At 49.2% G+C, this 20,277-nt stretch overlaps 2 protein-coding genes across 2 annotated transcripts; one reads left to right on the top strand and one right to left on the bottom strand.

Moving 5' to 3' along the window:
- The first annotated feature begins 11,346 nt into the window (after window positions 1–11,346).
- LOC136476965 (putative pentatricopeptide repeat-containing protein At5g52630) lies at window positions 11,347–12,356 on the top strand. Its single transcript, XM_066474943.1, has one exon. The coding sequence runs from the start codon at window positions 11,417–11,419 to the stop codon at window positions 12,338–12,340; it is 924 nt and encodes a 307-aa protein (XP_066331040.1). The 5' UTR covers window positions 11,347–11,416; the 3' UTR covers window positions 12,341–12,356.
- A 281-nt stretch (window positions 12,357–12,637) lies between these two features.
- LOC136476955 (BTB/POZ domain-containing protein At3g50840-like) lies at window positions 12,638–15,182 on the bottom strand. The gene is made up of 4 exons (XM_066474937.1): window positions 14,972–15,182; window positions 14,813–14,882; window positions 13,281–14,600; window positions 12,638–13,177 (listed from the first exon to the last, which is right to left on the bottom strand). Exons 1-4 carry the CDS (start codon window positions 15,082–15,084, stop codon window positions 12,638–12,640), a joined length of 2,043 nt encoding a protein of 680 aa, XP_066331034.1. The 5' UTR covers window positions 15,085–15,182.
- Window positions 15,183–20,277: the final 5,095 nt, after the last annotated feature.

Genomic DNA, 20,277 nt, shown 5'->3' with positions numbered 1-20,277 from the left:
TTGGTGTCCACAAACTCGTAACCCCATGGGAAGGGCCCTTCATGATCAAGGAGGTTACACGCTCTACATCTTATAGGTTAGCTCGCCTAGACGGAATAGACATACCCAATTCCTAGCACATCGATAAGCTTAGGCGTTTCCATACTTAACTACTAAGATATGTACCCCTCTTGTACTTTTGATTTATTTTAATAAAGCTATTATGATTTCTCCGACCACTCTAATGTGTCACTTCGAAGACTATTGTTATTCTAACTCTACAAGTTAAAACCGACCACCATTCCTTCTCAGGTTCTTGGAGCAGGCCCTGTCTCTGGTTCCTCCCAACGCGTGCATGGGATCCACTCTCTACGCTATGGGTGATCGGCAGGTGCTCTCTAGTTTGACCTGTGTCTTTCTACGTGTGCACAAGCTACACACCTCACACTCCGACCACAAGGCAAACCAGGGCCATACAAACCTTTAGGATGACGTGTCGACTAAACTGATACAACTAAACAGAATGCCAACATGTTCTAACTTAGTTACATCAACACGATATCTGAGCTTAAACATGTTTTCTACAAAACAAACAAGCTTATGTCGAAATGCAGTTACGTTATTACAAGCTTGCCTGAAAAGATCCAAGTTTACAATAACCCAACTACATCTTCTTCTACAACTATAGCCTACACTATTGGCTGGTCGAGGCACGCAGCGCCTGCTGCTCGCTGGGCCTAACATCGTGCAAGGGTCTCGAGGACTCTAGCACTAATCGAGCTAAAGAAGATGGCCCCGCCGATGCCTGGCTGGTCGAGACCACAGGCTTCACCGGTTGGCTTGAAAATGACAGCGCTCTCAGCTAACTTGTTGATGGCGTTCCTTGTACGGGTGGTGTCACACCCCCACACAGGTTAATATCACCAATTATTTTTACCGACAAGTCCAGCTAGGTCATCCGTAGCTCCTCAGCCTTGTCTAGATCTACCTCCTTCGGGTATCCAGCCTCCAAACGCTTGAGATTGATCAAGGGGTAGTGAGCACGTACCATGCTTAGCACATGTGTGCCTGCGTACTCTCTCACCTCCTTCATGAACTCCTAGAACCATCCCTATGCCCTTTGGCATCTCTCGATCAATCCTAACTGTGGCGTCCTTGGCACATCTTCTACTAGCGCTGGATCAATGAGGTTAAGGACCGGCAAAATGCCCTTTGCCACCTCCTAGCACTAGCTTCTCTAGATGTCACGGTCCTTGGTGATCTCTTGGCATTGCGCCTTCCAGCCATCATGGTCTTTCATCACGGCCTCTAGATGCTTCTTTACTTTGATTTTTATAACTGCAAATCGCACATGCTGTTAAGACGCTATACTATGCCAAACTACGGTAGGCAACAAAATGATCAAAGGTGGTTGGACAACTTACCTTTTAGCTCCTCTGTCATCTTGGTCATGTGGTCCCGAAGCTACGACTGGTCTTACGCCAGTTTTCTGTTGTCCTCATTTAGGTGATCACACTCCCCGACCATATGACTGTTCTCCTCTCGGAGACGGATCACTTCAGCTTCTAAGCCTGCACTATAGCTGTTACTACCAACAATGCAGCAGCACTTGTCAGTAGTCGATATGATAAAATTGCTACTTACTTGTTCTTTCCCGCTCTTTATTATTGAGCTGGATGACCAGGTTCTGGTTCTGGGACTCTTGCACTATCTTTTCTTGACTGGCAGCTTCAAGTCACTAGTGCAAGCGTTCCACCTCCGCTGTTAGCTCCTTGTTGCTTGCAGCGATCCCCTTGATCTGGTCGAAGCATTTCTTGCAGTACCTTGCGGTCTTCATTAAGTCCTGTGTGCAGATAGCTAAGTAAGACAGCTATGACTAGACAGTAAGATCAGGGGGTGAAGCAAAGCTTACCTGCAACTCCGTCACAAGCCATTTCACCGCCTATTCAACTTTCTTGGTTTCTTTGACCTCTAGGATTTCCTCATGGACAACCCATTGGTCATTCCACCAACGCGACACATACACATGTTGTCGCTTGTCTTGCGGATGGCCTAGGACCTCCTCCACTTTGTTCTCTTCGAGCTCTTCTTCGGGTTCTGGTGCTGGCCCGGTGTCAGCACCATCTGTGATCACCACAGCCTTCCCATGAGCTGCAGCATCGGTAGATGTGGTCTGTGCTCTCACCTCTAGCCATTGCACCTTGGTCTGCTCTGTTACCCTAGACGCTGAGGTGTTGCCCTCAGTAGGTTTAGCACTCGGAGCACTCTTGCCCGGTTTGGCTGGTCCCTCGACCACCTGCTCAGGGACTATTGTCTGAATGCTTGCTTGTTGAGGCCTTAACGGATCTTCTACTATGGGTTCCTCGGTGGTCGGCTGCTGGGCAGTCTGCTCTACACTTATTAGCGGTGCCACGCCACTTTTGGCTAGCTAGTCCGGACTTTTGGTGGACACCGAGCTAGTACATCCGAGATAAGTTCATAAGGCAATCATATTAAATGCAAATTGCTAATTTATATTAAGATTACAAATACTTACATGTTGGAAGCGTGGAATGATGTGGAGAAGGCACGTCTCTTCGGCCACACTTGCTCCACATGCTATGCGGATGACTCCTGGTCTCCCTCTACATCCAACACTGTCGTGGGGCCTTGGTCCTTGACTCCTCCGCCGCTTGTCCTTCGCGCTACAGTGGTCGGTGGTGTGCTTGGTCGAGTTGTCACTTCCGTCGCCGATTGCGTTCCTTGCTCCATCAACTCTAGTTGCTTCCTCCTTTTTTAAGGGACAAGTTGAAAGGCGTCTGCATCTTCTCCCTCCTCTGTGCCATCATTCGGCCAGGCAAAAATCGCCTGTCGACGCTTGCCATCCAGGTTCTCCTTTGGGTCCCCCTCGGGCTCATTGATATTTAGCGCCCCTCGGTGAGTAGGGTGGTTACTGATCTCTTCTTCGACTGTTTAGGGGCAGTCGGCCATTTACCAGCGGCTTTGGCCACTGCCTCCTCTCCTGCTCTGAGCACCGCCCGGTCGATGTCCTCATCCTTGATCTCAATGCTAGTTTGGGTGGTAGGATCAGCTCCTTGTGGCCACTCTACTCTAGGGGGTGGTGACATAAACACTATCGCTCTATCCCGACCATTAACCTGGGTAACAAAAGGGAGTGAACACAGTAAGTTTCCACTTATCCTACCACAATATAAGACTACGAGTACAAGGCAAGATGAGTTACCTTTGGGGGAGGTCGAGCAAGCTTGAAAGCGTGCTCGATGTCGCTCAATCTGGCATAATTTGGATCAGCTAAGTTAAATAGCTCGCAGTTCTAGCCTTGACTTCGATTTTGTCAAGCACCCCCTGCCTCGTCCTCGTTGGGTCCGCGCTACCTTGATACTCATAGCTAGGATGTACCCTCCTCTAGCAGGGCTAGATCCGTTGGCTGATGAAGCTCCCGACCACGCTCGGACCATCTAGTTTTTTCCATGGGATCATTCTAAATATTTCTAGAATCTATTCTAGATGCTCGGGCTTCTCCGACTAGCTTGTCCTCTTCTCTGAAATATAGCCCACATCGCACAGCATGATCATGTTCGGCTCTTCGTGGATGTAGAACCATTTCTTGTACTAGTCATCGAGCGACGTGTTCCATGGGCAGTGCAGGTACTGGGCTTTCTTGCCGTCACGGAGGTTGAGGTACACACCCCTGGCTATCTTCGAACTACTGCTTCCTTTCTTTCGCAGATAGAAAAGATGGCAGAAAAAATCAAAATGGGGCCAGAAGCCGCCATATGCCTCATAGAGATGTATAAAAGTGGCGACTAGGAGGATTGAGTTGGGATGTAGATTACAAATCCCAATCTCATAGTAAAGACAGAGCCCCTGTAGAAACGGATGTACCGAAACCCCAAATCCCCTTTTAAAGAAATCCTTGAACACCACGATCTCAGCTGGTTGTGGATCGAGGTACCCCTCACCCTCCGGCGCATGCCATCCTACGAACTCCTTGTTGTGGAGTACCCCTATGGTGATGAGGTCTTCAATGGTCTGCTCGTTGCTTTTCGATTTCCACCATTCCTTCGCCATGACCCCTGCTTTCTTCTACGCATCACTTTTCGCCATGACTCTGGCGTTGCTGGTGAACGGGGAAATGGCGGCGGATTGATTGGTGGTGATTTCGGATGTATTAGGGTTGGCGAGAGGAAGAAGAAAGTTGTAGTTGCGAATGGCAATGGGGTTCAGTAAATAGTAACTTACCTATCCTATACTGTATTTAACCCAAGAGTTATGCCGTTTCGTCTGCCTAGGATTCTTGGGAGACGTGCGCACGTACCACAGATAGTTGTTTTCATAGCCTCGAGATCTACGCCAATATATGTGCCTCTTCGTTGCCAGTGTGGGAGGGCCCACGCTGATGCACCTATTGACAGGTGCCATGCAACTGTTTGCTTGACAAGACAAAAAGGCAGTATGACGTGCTATACTCGTCTACTTCTTTGACCAGACGTGTTAGATCGGACTTGTCAGAGCAAATAAATAAATAAATACATGAAATAATAGTACAAGTGGCATATGGTTTTTTGCCACACTTTTTGTGCTTGGGGATTATTGCGACTATCCTTGTGCTCGGGGACTGTCTAGACCACCATCGTGCTCGGGGGCTGTCCAGACCACCATCGTGCTCAGAGACTGTCCAGACCACCATCGTCCTCGGGGACTGTCCAGACCACCATCGTGCTCGGGGCTGTCTCGATCGCCCTCGTGCTCAGGGACTAAACTGACTACGGTTATTCTCGAGGATTCATCATTTACCCATGCTTCACTCGGGGACTGCCCCGATCACTCTCCAACCATTGCTCGGAGACCGCTCTCCTCAGCTATATGTGATTAGTACTCGTATACAGTTGAGAGGCATTTATTTTTTCTCACTTAGACCTTGCTACAAGGCTGATACCTAGCCTTCCAGCAAGCTCAGGGACTACATTGGTACGATGCACCTGCCGGTGCATCTCGTATCGCTTGTATAATGATTGAATTCTCAACTTAATTGGGAATTCTTTTTAGACCCTGGCACCACATGCCTTCGTCACCTACTACTAGGCTCGAGGACTAAGTGGGCACACTTCACCTGGCAGTGAATGTGCTTATTTTATCGACCCCTACGCTCTGACTGTTGGCCATAACTACTACTATGCAAGGGTTACCTACATTTCTTTTTAGAAATACAAGTGGGCACACTTGATCAGGAAAGAAATCTTTTTCTTTTTTCTTTAGAGCACCATGCATTCTTCGGACAACCAGAATCTTCGGCTATAATCATGGTCTACTGCTCTCTGTTCTGACCAAAATACTGGCACATTCGCTTGGTCAATGTTTCAACCAGTTGGAGATGACATGAAGACGGATTGTATTAGCCGAAGGAGATCGAACGGCATGTCGCAGCATAATACATGGTGCTCAGGGACTAGCTGTGGGGGTATTAACCCCTATACCCTTATGGCTAGGCTTGGGCTGGCCTAGACCAGGGGGTCTGGCCCACTAGAAGATGACACGTGGCTCGGCCAATCTGCTCAGAGTCCCACGCAAGGAATCAAGGCAGACTTAGAGATCAAGCAAGATCCTGGTTGGTTAGAATAAGAATCCTTATCCGGCCACCTATGGCAATTGTAACTGGTTAGGATTAGTTTCTAGATTTGTAACCCTGCTCCCCAGACTATATAAGGCGCGCAGGGGACCCCTCTCAAGACATCTCTCATTGACATACAGCAATACAATTAGACGCAGGACGTAGGTATTATGCCTTCACGACGACTGAACCAGGATAAAACCTCGTGTCTGTCTTGCGTCACCATCTTGTTTGTAGCTTGCGCATTTGTCTGCCGACCATATTTCATCAACAAGAACCTTGCCAAATCTGCCTATATTTAATTACTTCCCCTCTTTGCATTAGTAAAAGGGACAACTTTTTCCTCATTTCATTTAGTTTCACGCTCACGTGTTCCATCGCCCTCGTTTGCTATTTCTTACGTGAACCATAGTTGATATCATCTGTCTTCCATGGCTCAGCCTCCCAATCCTAAGAGAAGGTCCCTACCTCTCCCTAACTGGAGATCCAGCCTGCCAGAGGATCTCCTCGAGTCCATCGGGCGGATTCGACGCTTTCGGGAAAATGAAATGTCTATTTTCTATTGCACCGGATGCAAATTCTTGTGGTTGGCACATTGGATCAAGGGTGAAAAAGTTAGAAGTGAAAACAAGTTGATCGCGAAGATGTTGGCGTCGGTCAACTGACCGGACGCTGGGTCTGAAAGCACCGGACGCTGGTTTCTGCGTTCGGTCAAACTGATGGGTCTGCACAGTACCAAGGGTATTGCAGCGGATGCTGGTCTGTGTCCGGTCAAGGTGGACCGGACGCGTCTGGTCGAAAACATATGCCTCGGGGAGCTTACTGGAAACGACCGGACACTGGGGCTTCAGCGTCCGGTCAGTTTTACCAGAGCATCCGGTCAGCTTCATAGCTGTTGAAATCTGACGAACAGCGTTTGAAGCTGGTGACGCGTGGCGTCCATCGGGCGACCGAACGCTGAGGGCCAGCGTCTGGTCAGAGCGCGTTTTGCCTAGTGAAGGGGTATAACAGCTCTATTTGATGGGGGCTCTATTTATAGCCCCATGGCCGGCTCAAGGGAGCAACTCTTGAACATTTTCATTGACATAGCAACCTTGTGAGCTTAGCCAAAGTCCTCCCACTCATCTCCATCATTGATTCATCATCTTTGTGAGATTGGGAGAGAATCCAAGTGCATTGCTTGAGTGATTGCATCTAGAGGCACTTGGTATTCGTATTGCGCTGCGGATTTCGCTTGTTTCTCTTGGTGGTTGCCACCACCTAGACGGTTGGAGCAGCGGTGAAGGATCGGCACGAGTTGGTGATTGTTCATGGCCGCCTTCGGTGATTATGAGGGGAGTTGTACCTTCCTCGGCGGAGTGCCGAAAGGTAACTCTAGTAAATTGCTCGTGTCATTGAGTTACCTCACTTATGGGTCGGTTCTTGCGGTGTCCTATCGTATGGACGAGGTTTGTGAAACACCTCTTAGCCACCGAACCACCAAGTGTTGGTCGACACAACGGGGACGTAGCGTGTTGGCAAGCACGTGAACCTTGGGAGAAAATCGATTGTCTCTCTTCTTTGGCATTCTCCCGGTGATTGGCTATATATTCATCTTGTGATTGGTTCATCCCCTACACGTCGGTATAATCACTCTACTCACTCATTTATATTCTTGCAAACTAGTTGATACAAGCTTTTTAGTGTAATTAGAATTGAGAGCTTGCTTTATTATTTACATTCATCTAGTTGAGCTCTTTAGAGTAGCAAGGTTGAGAGCTCTTAGTGAGTAAATACATAGCAAGTTTGTGTGCCTAAGTATTCATTGCAACTAGAATTGTTGGATAGGTGGCTTGCAACCCTTGTAGAGCTAGAGCAAGTTTGCATTACGCTATTTGTCATACTAATCAAATTACTCTAGTTGATTTGTAGATTTTTAAATAGGCTATTCATCTCCCTCTAGCCATATTAGGACCTTTCACCTGTTCGACTCCGACTCGGACCGCATCGGCTTCTACTACGTCCCAGAGAAGAAGGTCTTGTCCAAGACGCTGCCTGACGTGCGCAGCAAGGTGGCGTGCAGCTCCTCGTGTGGGTGGCTGACGTTCATGGACGAGGCAGCGTCCGTGACGCCGCTGAATCCATTCGCCGGTGCCCATGCCCCCCCCTCGCGTTGAGCTCCCATCAGCAGGCAAACACATCGCGGCGGTGTCCTTATCGGAACACGTGTCTAGGGTCCATGGCCGGTGGGTCCTACATCCCACCAACGGCTACTGGGACGCGGATGCCGTAGAAAGAGCCATCAAGCTAGAAGACATGATGGACATGTTCTTCCGTGAGATCGTGCTCTCGGTGCCGCCTGACGTCGCCGACCACGAGTGCATGGCCATGGCCATGCTTGAGGTGCTCCACAGAGGCCGCGTTCTGCCGGGTTGGAGTCAACAACGCATGGACACTGCTCGACACCAAACTAGAGTTCTCCGTAGGGTCCATCGTCCACTGCCAAGATAAGTTCTTAGCGATCGACTGCACTGGAGAAATCTCCGTCTGCAGCAGCAACGCCGCCGACGCTACTCCAACCGCGACGCTGCTGCCATCGCTGTCGCTACTTGCAGGGCTCTGCCACCATAGCTACCTGGAATCAAACGGTGAGCTGCACATTTGTGGGTGCCATGGTGAGCACATTCCACAAGACACAGAGCTTCACCTACAGCAGCGCGATCTACAAGTGCAACCTCCACGACCGTACGCTGGAGTGGTCCAGGGTGAGGGACATCGGTGATCAGATATTGTTTGTGTCTAAACATTTCAACGAAAGCTTCAGTGAAACAAGTGTATCTAAGTACAAGGAGAACAAAATCTACATGTCTTGAGCCATTGTATGGGGATCCATACGACTTGGTCCATCGAATGGAGATCGTTGATATTGCTACCGACGCATCCGAAGTGAAGGCCGTCCAGGAAAAGATGCAGGATTCCGAGGCTCTAGGTTGAATTCGACTCAATCTCTGGAAGCTCTAGAGTTTGTGAGCCTACGACGCCGCGCACTTCGTGACTGTGTTAAATTCATAAACTTTTCTTTTTGAATTAAATGTCACTTTAACATTGATATTTAATTTAACAGTATTATTATTTTATCGTGTGATCCGTATGTTTTTAATATAAATTGTTAGTTATCACGTAGCAACGTACGAGCACGGTACCTAGTTAACCTTATGCATCGAAGCAACTCCTAATCACTTCTCTTTTATTACCGGACCGCCAATTAGGGCTTCAATACAGACACGCATCCGCTTTCTAGTGATTGTGCCCTTGATTCATTGATGCGAGATCTGATGACTCCCCACAATTATTTTAGCGCCTACGGCTGACAACAGCGGGGACGTGTCGGTAGAGGTCCTCACTCTGCAATCTCATTTGACTCCAATCCAAAATTTGAGACTACGTGGAATAGATTTTAATAGAAATTAAATTTGAATTTGGATTGGAGGTATGCAGAAGTGGTTTTCATGTCCATACTAATCCAATAATCTGGGTTTAATTTTGTGCAGATGTGATGTATATAAGCTATAAAACCAGTAAAATTCGACTGATTTAGATTAACCACAATATTATAAAGATTATCAGATAGTACTTGGAGTAGGATGTATGATAATTTTTTAACCTAGACTAAAAGCAATAAAATTTAGGATAAAGAAGCTTAATAGGCGACAGCTCTTATTCTGTGACATGTTTTGTTTCATGTGTTAAATTTTAAATTCAGAACTTGTGTTATTACTTATTGTTTAATAATTTGTTATTGTCGTCGTAAAAATAAATGTTATTGTGAGTGTGCATACTGTTTTAAGTGTTTGCGTCGATGCCGGTCAGCATGAAATGCAATGCAATTTCAAAAGAAAAACATGAACTGTAATGCAAGATTATTGATTATGCGTTTTTACTAAATTAGTTCTTGACGAACAAATAGTTCTCTATATATGCGTATATTATTCAACTATCTAAATCTACAGCCCATCAGATTCTGTTCCATACTTTTAAGATCTGAAAAAAAAATCACATTAATATATGTATGTGTGCGTTATCAGCTACGTTATGCTCTGGAAAAGAAGAAAAGATTAGAATATGAAAAAAGAATAGAGTATAAAAAAACTCCAACTACAGGGGATAGCATGCGCCGCCCGAGCATTTGCATTAAGGTAGAGGACTCCTCGTCCAGTCCGAGCCCGCACATAGGGGTCCGTTACCCTGTGAGTTGACCGGTGCCACAATCCTGCCCGAGCATTCGCATTAAGGTAAATGACTCATCACCCAGTACGAGCCAGCACACAGGGGTCCGTTACCCTGCCAGTTGACCGGTGCTACAAACATGTGCTTTGGGTAACGTGGGTCAGACGATGGTTTTTTTAACCTCCAGCACTGAAATTTGCACTGTAATTTTTTTTTATTAAAAATCACTCCAATAATTTCTTCAACTATATCTCTAAATATTCCCATCCTCTATTTCTGATTTCTCGCTCGCCAAAGAAAGATAGAGAGCAAAACTTCACTAAAGTGCCGAACATTCGAACAAGATATAGGGAAGTTGTGACTAGAGGGACATAGGGAGCAATTTTACTAATATGGATCTCTAAATGAGGATCTAGAGAGTGGATTCTAGAAAAATAAATGGAGATACTCTAGCATATCATATAATATTGAAACGGCATAAATGATGTCACGTTATCGATGACTACATCGCCTGTATTACTATTCTGGGTGTGACGTCAACAATTTTAATGGAATTGCAAAGAACTAAAGAAGAAGAGGTGATGAACTGAGTTAATTATTAAACCTCGTAAGCATGTTTCTAAAACTTAGGGGGTGTTTGGTTCCTTAGTCCAGATTTTAGTCCATGTCCCATCGAATGTTTAGACACATGCATAGAGTATTAAATATAGATTAAAAAATAACTAATTACACAGATTACGACTAATTTTGCGAGACGAATTTTTAAGCCTATTTAGTCCATGATTTGATAATGTTGTGCTACAGTAAATATGTGCTAATGATGGCTTAATTAGGCTTAATAGATCCATCTCGTAAATTAGTCTACTCATGTGTAATTAGTTTTTTAATTAGCTCATATTTAGTCCTCCTAATTAGCATCCGAACGACGGACTAAACTTTAGTCCCTGGAACCAAACACCCCCTTAATGCATCATAGGACTAGATTTAAAAAGTGCATATGAAACATACAAGATGAACTATAAATCAGATGTTATTTATCGATGTGACATCCTTGAAAAATATCAAAATGATATGGTTAGTAAGATTGGCCTAATCGCCTATTTGACCTATGATCAGTTCAAATAGCACTTACCGTGAACATAAGTATACTAGTATGAATCTACCAAGCACCTGAATCATTTCAGCCTGGGTGTGTCCAATGCCATCATGAACTCCAGATACCCTACATTATTTCGCCGGCAATCCCTGAATCGGTAATTCAGAGCATGATTTTGCAAAAAAAAAATTAAAATTACTTTATATTTTCTGAGATAAAAAACGCTACGAATTTTATAATTAAATCAAGTTTTAAGATTTTTATTTTTCCAAATTTTCAAAAAAGTATTTATATTTAAAAAATAATTTATATATCGACCTCTTTGAACTATCAATTGAGGTCAAATACAAACATCAGCCCAAATAGAACGGGCGCCAGAGGGCGAAGCGAAACCTTTTCTCCCAGGCCCAGTCCAATTACCGAACTGCGGCTGCGGCTTCTTCTACCCAGCTCGGATATCTTTGTCGCGTCTCTGATATCTGGGCGCTCCCCGTCTCCACCTGCACCTCACGCCACCGCCAAACATGCTGATTTCTCCGAGACTTGCAGCACCGGCCGCCTCTTGGACCTCCCCTTCCTCCACTCTCAGCACCACCACGCCCACACGTCCAGGGATCCGCGGTCGGAGACGAAGCGGTTTCCACGCACCGGCCGGCACGGCTTCTCGTCACCACCGCGACCGTAGCCGCCCGGCGCTCCGCTTCGCATACCGCGTACCCTCCGCCTCTGTCACGACTACCAGCTCACCGGAGCCCATCGATTCCCGATTCGACAGCGACGAGCTCGGGCAGCTGGGCCGAGAACCCAACCCGGAGCCCGTCGTTAGCTTGCTCGACCAATTGCTCCAACGAGGCAGGGCCGAACAACTCGAGCCGGAGGAGCAGGCCGCCCTCCTCCAAGCCTGCGCCGACACGCAGTCGCTGGCCTCGCTCAGGCGCGCCCACCGCCTGCTCTCGTCCAGGCCGGGGTCCGCGATCCCCGCGCCAGTCCTGCACAGGATCGCCACGCTGTACCTCAAGCTCGGCGCCCGCGGCGACGCGCGGCGAGCCCTTGAGGAGCGGCCGAGGCGGCGGCCTCCGGCGAGGGAGGAGGACGCGGCGGTCCGGGCCAAGCGGCGGGAGGCGTACGCGAAGGTGCGGGAGCTCCACGCGCAGATCCGCGCGGCGGGGTACGTGCCGGACACGCGCCACGTGCTCCACGACATCGACGAGGACGCCAAGGCCCGCGCGCTCATGTACCACAGCGAGCGCCTGGCCATCGCGTTCGGCCTGATGAGCACGCCGCCGGGGACGCCGCTCCGGGTCATGAAGAACCTCCGCATCTGCGGGGACTGCCACAACGCCGTCAAGCTCATCGCCAAGGTCACCGGCCGCGAGATCGTCGTCAGGGACAACAAACGCTTCCACCATTTCAAGGACGGCGCCTGCTCGTGCGGAGACTACTGGTGAGGAAGCCTTCTCAGCAGCTACCACAATTGATCACACGCAGGTTGAGTTCTTCATAACAAGTTTGTAAATTTGTGACACTTTAATGGCGAGAGAAGGATGAAAGAATTGGTTTAGCCAACTTGTAGTTTGATGTGTTGGCCAGCAAGATGACTGACTTCCAAGTACAATTTGTGCGCTGCTAATACGCAATTCAATGATCTCAGTGAAAAAGGACACAATGCCGCGCAGGGAAAACTCTGAAAGAATCAAGAGAACGGAACAATGAACTCAAAGCTAGGATGTGCAATGGCTAAGAACTCAGGGGCTCTGCTCAATGCGTGGCCGGCGAGTCCGTGCCACCACCGTCCGCTGCTGCGACTGGCAGACCTGCGCCGGGAATTTGCACCCGAACCGCTTCGTCACTATCGCGCCCCACCTCCCATCCGCCGGAACGGAGGGCGCTCCCCTATCCACCGGTGCCCCGCCTCGCCGGTCCATCTTGTCGATGGCTTTCCTCATGCTCGTGCACTCGCGCTCGAGCTCCTGCACGCGGTTCCGCATGCTGTCCATATCGAGCCGCAGCATCTGGTTGCCCCGTGCCGCCACGCGCCATGTCCTGCCACCGTCGCTCTCACCGCCTTCCTCCCCTGACCTGGCTGCGCCGCCTTCGTTCGCCATGATGGTACGCGCGATGGCCCGGCGTAGCTGGAGCTGCTCGAAGAAGAGCACCTGCACGACCGTCCGAAGCGGTAGCCGCTCGTTCTGCGCCGCGTGCGTGCAGGCCTCCAGTGTCAGCTTGCGCCCGTCCACCACGCCGCTCACCTTCTCCTTCTCTTCTTCACTGAGACACGGATGAGCCTGCAGAGAGATCAGCCAAAACAAGCATTCATCACTCATCAGCACCGGCATTGTTTCACAAGCTTGCAAACAAGAAGATGACGAGAACGCGCTGCTCCCTCACCTTGAGGTAGATGTCGACAGCTCGGTAAAGGCCATCGTCGTACACGCGGGCGTCGTCCGGCAACGCCCAGGCGAGGTCGCAGAATTTGTCCGGCTTCAGGTTGGCATCTGTCGCGATCTCCCCCAAGTAGGCATCCACCAACCTCCCCACGGCCAGCATGGCTCGTCGGCTAGCTTCTCTGCCTGGGGTCTCCGCCTCGCTGCCCTCCTCTTCATTGCCCTCGTCAGCGACGTCGCGGCCTTCCAGGAAATACCGCACGATGCGCTCGACGCAGTCCACGTCGTAGAGCGTCCCCACGAGGTACGAGTAGCTCGGGATGAGAAGGTCGTCGACGGCCGCGTCGGGCAGCCGCGCGGCGATGCGCCGCTCAAGCATGTCCCGTGACGCCTCTGACGCGGGGAGAATGTTCGCCGTACGCAGGAGACCGAAGAGGACGCGCGCCGTGGTGGCGCCCACGGCCGTGCCGGTGTGGGCACTGCTCTTGATGGTTTCCTCGGGGAGGTTGGCAATGACGGTCTCGAGAAGCGCCTTCTGCTCCCCATCGGACGAAGGCGGCGCAGCGACGGCGCCCCCACCGCCGCCGACATGCCTGCCAGTGCGCGACAGCCCTGGTATGGACCGCTTGGCGTACGCAATGAGCGCCCCCTCGATGACCTCAGGGCCGACGCCGTGCTCCTTCATGGCGGCAATGACACGGGTGAACGTGGCCAAGGACAGGCCAGCGAGGTCGTCGAACCAGGTGGCCCCGGCGGTGGCGCCGGTCTTGCGGCGCTGGCGGTCGCCGTCCCTGGCGTCGTCGGCGATGGGCCAGCCGAAGAGCGCCGTGGGCGTGGACGCGGCGGCCTTGGCGGCGACGGCGTCCACGCAGCGCGACACGAGGCCGAGGTCGTCGGCGAGGGGGAGGAGGCCCTCGCAAGACTTGAGGGCGCGGATGGCGTCCCTGGGGTTCCTCAGGACGGTCTGCGATATGAACCGGTCGGCGCGGGAGACGAGGTTGTCTTCCGAGTGGTCGTCGGACATGCGGAGGCGCTCGGCGGCGCACCGCAGCAGCGCGGCTGTGGTCGGCGTGAGGTCGAGCTTGACGCCGTAGCAGAACTTGGCGGCCAACTCGAACGCCTCCGCGCCGCCGGGGAACTCCGGGAGGCGGATGCGGTGCACGTCCGCCTCCTCGTCCTCCTCCAGCACCACGTCCACTTCCTCCTCTCTGATCTCCCCCGTATCCTCTTCCTGGTCGCCCCCTTTGCCCCTCCGGCTGGCCTCGCGTGACTCCTTGTTCGTGATGAGGTCGTGAAGCTTCTTGCTCCTCGACATTAACGGGAACTGCACGAAAGGCACCGGATTCAGCAAACTTTTGGGATCAAATCAAAGAGTGCCGAATTTTCCCACTTCTGACAGCTCGAGACTATGAAATGGGCCGCCCCAGCCAACTCACGACAGAGACATTGACAAGATTAGCATATGGAGATGGAACAGAGATTGAGATGCTCATTTTTTGTGAATCGATTGAAGGACCTGAGGCAAGATTCACCAACCTTGTGGAGATGGAATGTCATGTCGCCCACCACGATCACTACATCGCTGGGCAATCCTGTGGTGCAGAACCTGACGAGCACAGACGCGCAGATCAGAGATCACACAACAACAAATCACCACACAGGCAAAAGGACAACGAGAGCAATTGCTTTGCTTGCCATGCTTGGACTTTGGAGCTGGCCGCCGCCACCGGCGGCGCCGGCGCCGGCGGCGGTTGCGGCTGCGGCTGCTCCCGAGCCATCTCTCTCGTGTTCTTCCTCCTCCCCTGCATCGTCGAACGATCCTCTCAGGAACAGCAGCCTGTGTCCGTGGGATTCAGGGAAGGGGAAGCTCGCTTCACTCGCAATAATGGTGTCCTACCAATCCTGGTGTTTTGTTTTAGGTGGGGAGGAGTAAAGGATTCCAAGTGGGGGAAGACGAAGACAGGACGGCGTTTTACAATTGGGTCCTTTTTAAAAAAAAATTACATTTAACCTCTGGTAGACTTAAACTCATCTTTGGACCTTGAGGGTCGGCGTCACAACTCATAGCGCCGAGATAACATGTCTCGGCGCCATAGATCTTGACTCCGAGGTGCCTGACTGTGCACCGCAGGGCATTCTAGGTGGCGTCCATGTGGCCGGTACCTCGGCGCCAGAATACATGGCGCCGAGGTCGGCGCCACAAATCTTGACGCTGAGCTCGATGCCACAGATCTTAGCGCCGACCTCAGAGCCATGTATTCTGGCGCCGAGTATGGATTCAAAACCCGCGGCTAAGTTTCCCTTGCTAAGGCTGCTCTCATTTCTTCCTCCTCTCTCTCGGTTTCTTCCTCTTCCTAACCCGCCCAATCTCTTGAATCGACGAAGTTGACCTTGGATACTTGAATTTGATCTATACATCTTCGCGAGCGAGGTATCCTCTCTCCCCTTATCAAATTTTACATATTGATTTGGTATATATTATGTCTATTTTGCAACCCTAGATACGTTAGTACCTCATGTTTGAAGTGATTTTTTATTTTTTGTATTATGTAACGGTAGGATGTCAAGGCGTGGTAAAGCTAATAAGCCAAGGTAATCTCTTATCATCGTGTTATATTATATTTTCATTTATGTACAACAAATAGAAAAACCCAAGGTTTAGGGTTTAATGTTCATTGCTTTCGGTTCTTAGAACAAATTTGGTTCAATTGTAGTTATGGCCGGATAACCAAAAATACTTTCGACCCGTTGTCTCTGCCTAGTGGTGTTCCAGTGTCCATGTGCTTTTACGGCGATCCTTACAAGGTAGCGGGTGGCGACAGGGGCACGGCAGCAGCCTGCTGCGGTAGAGCGGGCGGCACCTCGGATGGGGTGCATGGCGGGCAGTTGCGTAGGGGCGCTACCAGACCCGGTCGCTTGCGAACCACCGGCCGACGGGGACGCCGGGGAGAAGCAGGGGTCGCCCTCCCCGCCAGTGTGCGTGGAGGAGTCTCTGGGGTGATGAGGACGGCTGAGGGAGTGGATGGGGGAGCGAGGGAGGCGATCGATGCGAGGTGGACGGCGGGCGGTGGCCTGCTGTGATGGAGCGGGCGGCAGCCGACGGAGGAGCCGCGGGCGATCGCTACGCTAGCTGGCAGTGGCGGTGAGAGGGAGAGACAGGGTGTGAGAGAGAAAGTTGCTGCCACACGCGGTTAATCCATGCTCGGCGCTAGAATACATGGCTCTGAGGTCGGTGTCAAGATCTATGGCGACGAGCTCGGCGCCATATATTCTGGCGTCAAGGTACCGGCCTCGTCAACGCCACCTAGGTTGCCCTGCTGTGCTCGGCCAGGCACCTCGGAGCCAAGATCTGTGGCGCCGACCCCTAAGATCCAAAGATGAGTTTACGTCTCTAGGGGGCCAAACATAAATTTTCTTCAAAAAAAGGCCAAATTGTAAAAAATTGGACACGTATCCTCCATCACCATCACCCCTTTGTTTATGCAGCCGTCCGTCCATACTCGCTTTTCCCCTTGTTTTAACAGCCACTAGTTTAGTACAGCCCCTCCCTAGTTTGTAAGACCGTCTCTAATGATCCTGTCATGGAGACTATAAATCTGGTGGTGGTTGATGCTGGACCAACTCACGCGTTTGGTTTGCCCTGACCTGGCCGAATCCATGAAATTGTTCCAAACGTCTAATGAATGCAAACCTTCGGATTCAAAACAGCTGGTCTCACCACTTGGGGAGAAAAGCACTACTACCTCGTTGTAGTGACAACATCGGAGTATTTAAAAAGATTCGGACACTGTCTCGATAGAGTGAACAAAAAAGTGCCAGTAGTTTAACTACTAAGCTCACCGCGAGTCGGGTCAATTAAGTACTAACAATAAGAAGAATGAAGGAATCTGGTGGTAAAAATTGTTTTTTCCCTTATATCCATGGGACACGACCCAATTTTTTTTCTAACTTCTTAAAACCAGCATCCATACCATATGATGCAGGCTTCCTTTTTTGTCTGCTCAAGGCCATGCTTTGCTCTCAAAGTTTAAAGGAAAACGTCCATTTTTGGCCCTCCAACTATGGCTGCAGTTTATTTCTAGCCCTCTAACTCGAAAACCAGACACGCGTAGTCTCCTAACTCTCAAAACCAGTTACAATTAGCCCTCGCACCCATTCGACAGCGGTTTCTGCTCAGTCAACCCGCCACGACCTCGGTTTTGGCCCAGTCTCCATGTTTGGCGGCCCAACCCCGAACCCCGAACCCTCCTCTCACTCTTGTTCCTTCCCCAACCCCGAACCCTAACTCCTAACAGCGGCGACGGCAAAGGGTGCTGGTGCGGGTGCAGCGCAGGTGCGGATCGACAACATGGCGAGCTTGAGCAGCGCGAGTAGCTGGAGGGGAGGAGGAAGGTCTGACTATGGTGGCTTTCGGTGGTCCCCCTTCCAGTGTCATCGAGGCCCTCTTGATTATTGGCCGCCTGTGATTTGCGATTACAGAGCGAAGGCAACAAAGTGGACATCGTGGACCAATGATAATCTAGGCCGCAGGTTCTACAATTGCTTGGATCTTAGGTGAGTTTGATCGATGACTTGTTTAGGGTTTGGTTCTTTGTTGGATGTCATGATTGAAGTTGTCTTAGTTTTGGTTGTAATCATGGTTGTAGAGCAATATGCGGCCATGCCAATTTTATCCCTAGATTGATCCACCAACCTTGGAGCACATTGTACGCATTCTTATTGAGCTCCATGACCAAGTGCGAGCAATGAGGATGGCTAACAGATAGGGAAATGGCCACATGGATCTGGCATTCGTTGATGCAGAAGCATCAAGGTAGCAAGGAAGTCATGGTGGAAATAGGATTTGCAGGCACATATGATGTGGCACCAATGGTGCAAACAACTAGAACAGAAGATGTTCAGTTGAAATGCAGGATGGTAGAGAAGGAACTAGGTTTGTTGAAGTTTGTATTAGCGACCTATGTGATTCTAGTGCTTGCTATACTTTTTAGGAAGTAGATGTTTCTTGCTTTTTTTAGTTGTGATGGAAGACAATGGTAGTAGTTGGATGCTTGTTAGTTTGTGGTGTAGAAGTATGGAAGATGTATTGAATTCAAGATGTATTTTGCTATCTTTGAATCGATTATGAATTCCAAGATAAGGCTTTCAGGTTTTGGTTGCTTTGATCGCTACTTTGACGTTGTTGTATGGAGGCTCCAATCAAGAACTCACATACTTTCACACAAGACAGAAGACTAACCCGCAATTGATAAACAACATGAAAGCCTTGAAAGTCTGGCATTACATTACAAGTGAAGAACGTCACAAATACCTTAAAAGTCTGACATTGCATTACAAGTTCAACAACCTGAAAGCCTTGAAAGTCTGGCAGTATAATGCAAGTTAACATCACAATATGGCAATACATGCTCTTAGGGATCAGCACGATCTTTGAGAAGCAGCAACTGGCTTGGTTGTGTGCACTTCTTCACTGATTGCTTTTTCCTTGGAGGTTCCTTGGCAGTGACTGTAACGCATGCTTTTCCACCTTTAAAACTCAAGTCCACAGAAGAACTTACCTAGGACAATGGAATATTGGCTTGTAAATGTATGTTAGCTTGCCTAGGCGTTTGCACTCTAGTTGTGGTAGTGCACTTGATCTTTTTCTGCATGTGAGTTAAAATATAAGAAATTGGAGGCAAAATTAAAAAAAAGGAAACAACATATGAAGTAGCACATACAGTTACTTGGCTTTGCTGAGATGCTCTTTATTTCCCTCTTCCTCTACTGCTTTCATTAGAGGTAGCAGTGGGTACAAAGCTGCCATGTGTAGAAGCATTAGCTGATAGATTACTTGGTTGTGGAGCAGCATGACCTGTGCCTCCTAGAGTTTTACTACTAGATGGAACCCCATGTGTAGAAGCATCAGCTCATAGATTACTTGGTTGTGGAGCAGAATGACCTGTGCCTCCTAGAGTTTTACTGCTAGATGGAACCCCATGTCTCTTGTCCCAAGTGGACCTATTGTGGCCTATTCCCTTACATTTCCTACATCTGATGATTGTCCCTACCTTATAAAGTCTCTTTGCCTTTGGTTGTTCTTGTGGCTCTCTCTTCCTTTCTTTTTTAGGTCTCCCTGGCATTCTCACATATCCAGGTGCCTTTAAGGGTGGGAGATTAGACTCTGGCCAATTCTGTATACCCTCCAATGGGTTTAGGTAGTGAGAGTAAGTACTGTTGAACTCAGTAATATGATAACAAGCTACAATGTAATCATCTAGCATATTTGTGTTGTAAAAGATGCATGAAATAGCATGGCAGCATGGCAACCCAGACAACTGCCAATACCTACAAGAACACTCTCTAGCCTATAGGTCAACTGTGAACCTATTGTCCCAATGATTGACTTCAAATTTGTCAGCTCCATTGCTAATAGCATGGCATACCCTTGAAAGGGTGATAGATGCATTTAGCTTGTTAAGGATGTTGGGACACACTGTTCCAGTCCATGTTTGTGACTTAGACCTATTCTATTAGATCCTCACCATCACCTTCCTTCTAATTGTCTCCAGCATAGTTACAATAGGAAAGAACCTAGCTTCCACAATCTATTTGTTAAATGTTTCACACATGTTGTTATGAACATAATCACAATTTGATCCTATCTTAAACCAGGCCCTGCTCTAATGAGCTAGATTAGTGTTCATCAAAGCTTGTACACCACTTGGTGTATACTTTGCTAGTCTGGTCCTTGCAAGATTGAACAATGATGGACAGGGTGTCTTTGCACAATGCCAGAATTTCTTTTGCCACTCCTTGTTCTTGAATGTATTTCTCTAATTGGCATATATATGCCTGGCATAGTTTCTGTGTTCAGCACTAGGAGCCCATTTCTGTACTGCATTGAGGATACCCTTCTGTTGATCAGATATGATAACCCACCCTCCCCATCTTCCACTCCAACATCTCTGAACAAAATGTCACAAAACTAGTCCCATGATTCATTGTTTTTCTTCTCTACT

Source organism: Miscanthus floridulus, chromosome 1 (assembly GCF_019320115.1).
Source record: "Miscanthus floridulus cultivar M001 chromosome 1, ASM1932011v1, whole genome shotgun sequence".
Classification (NCBI taxonomy): Eukaryota; Viridiplantae; Streptophyta; class Magnoliopsida; order Poales; family Poaceae; genus Miscanthus; species Miscanthus floridulus.
Note: the sequence above shows the minus strand (reverse complement) of the source record. Positions and strands in the feature narration are given on the sequence as shown.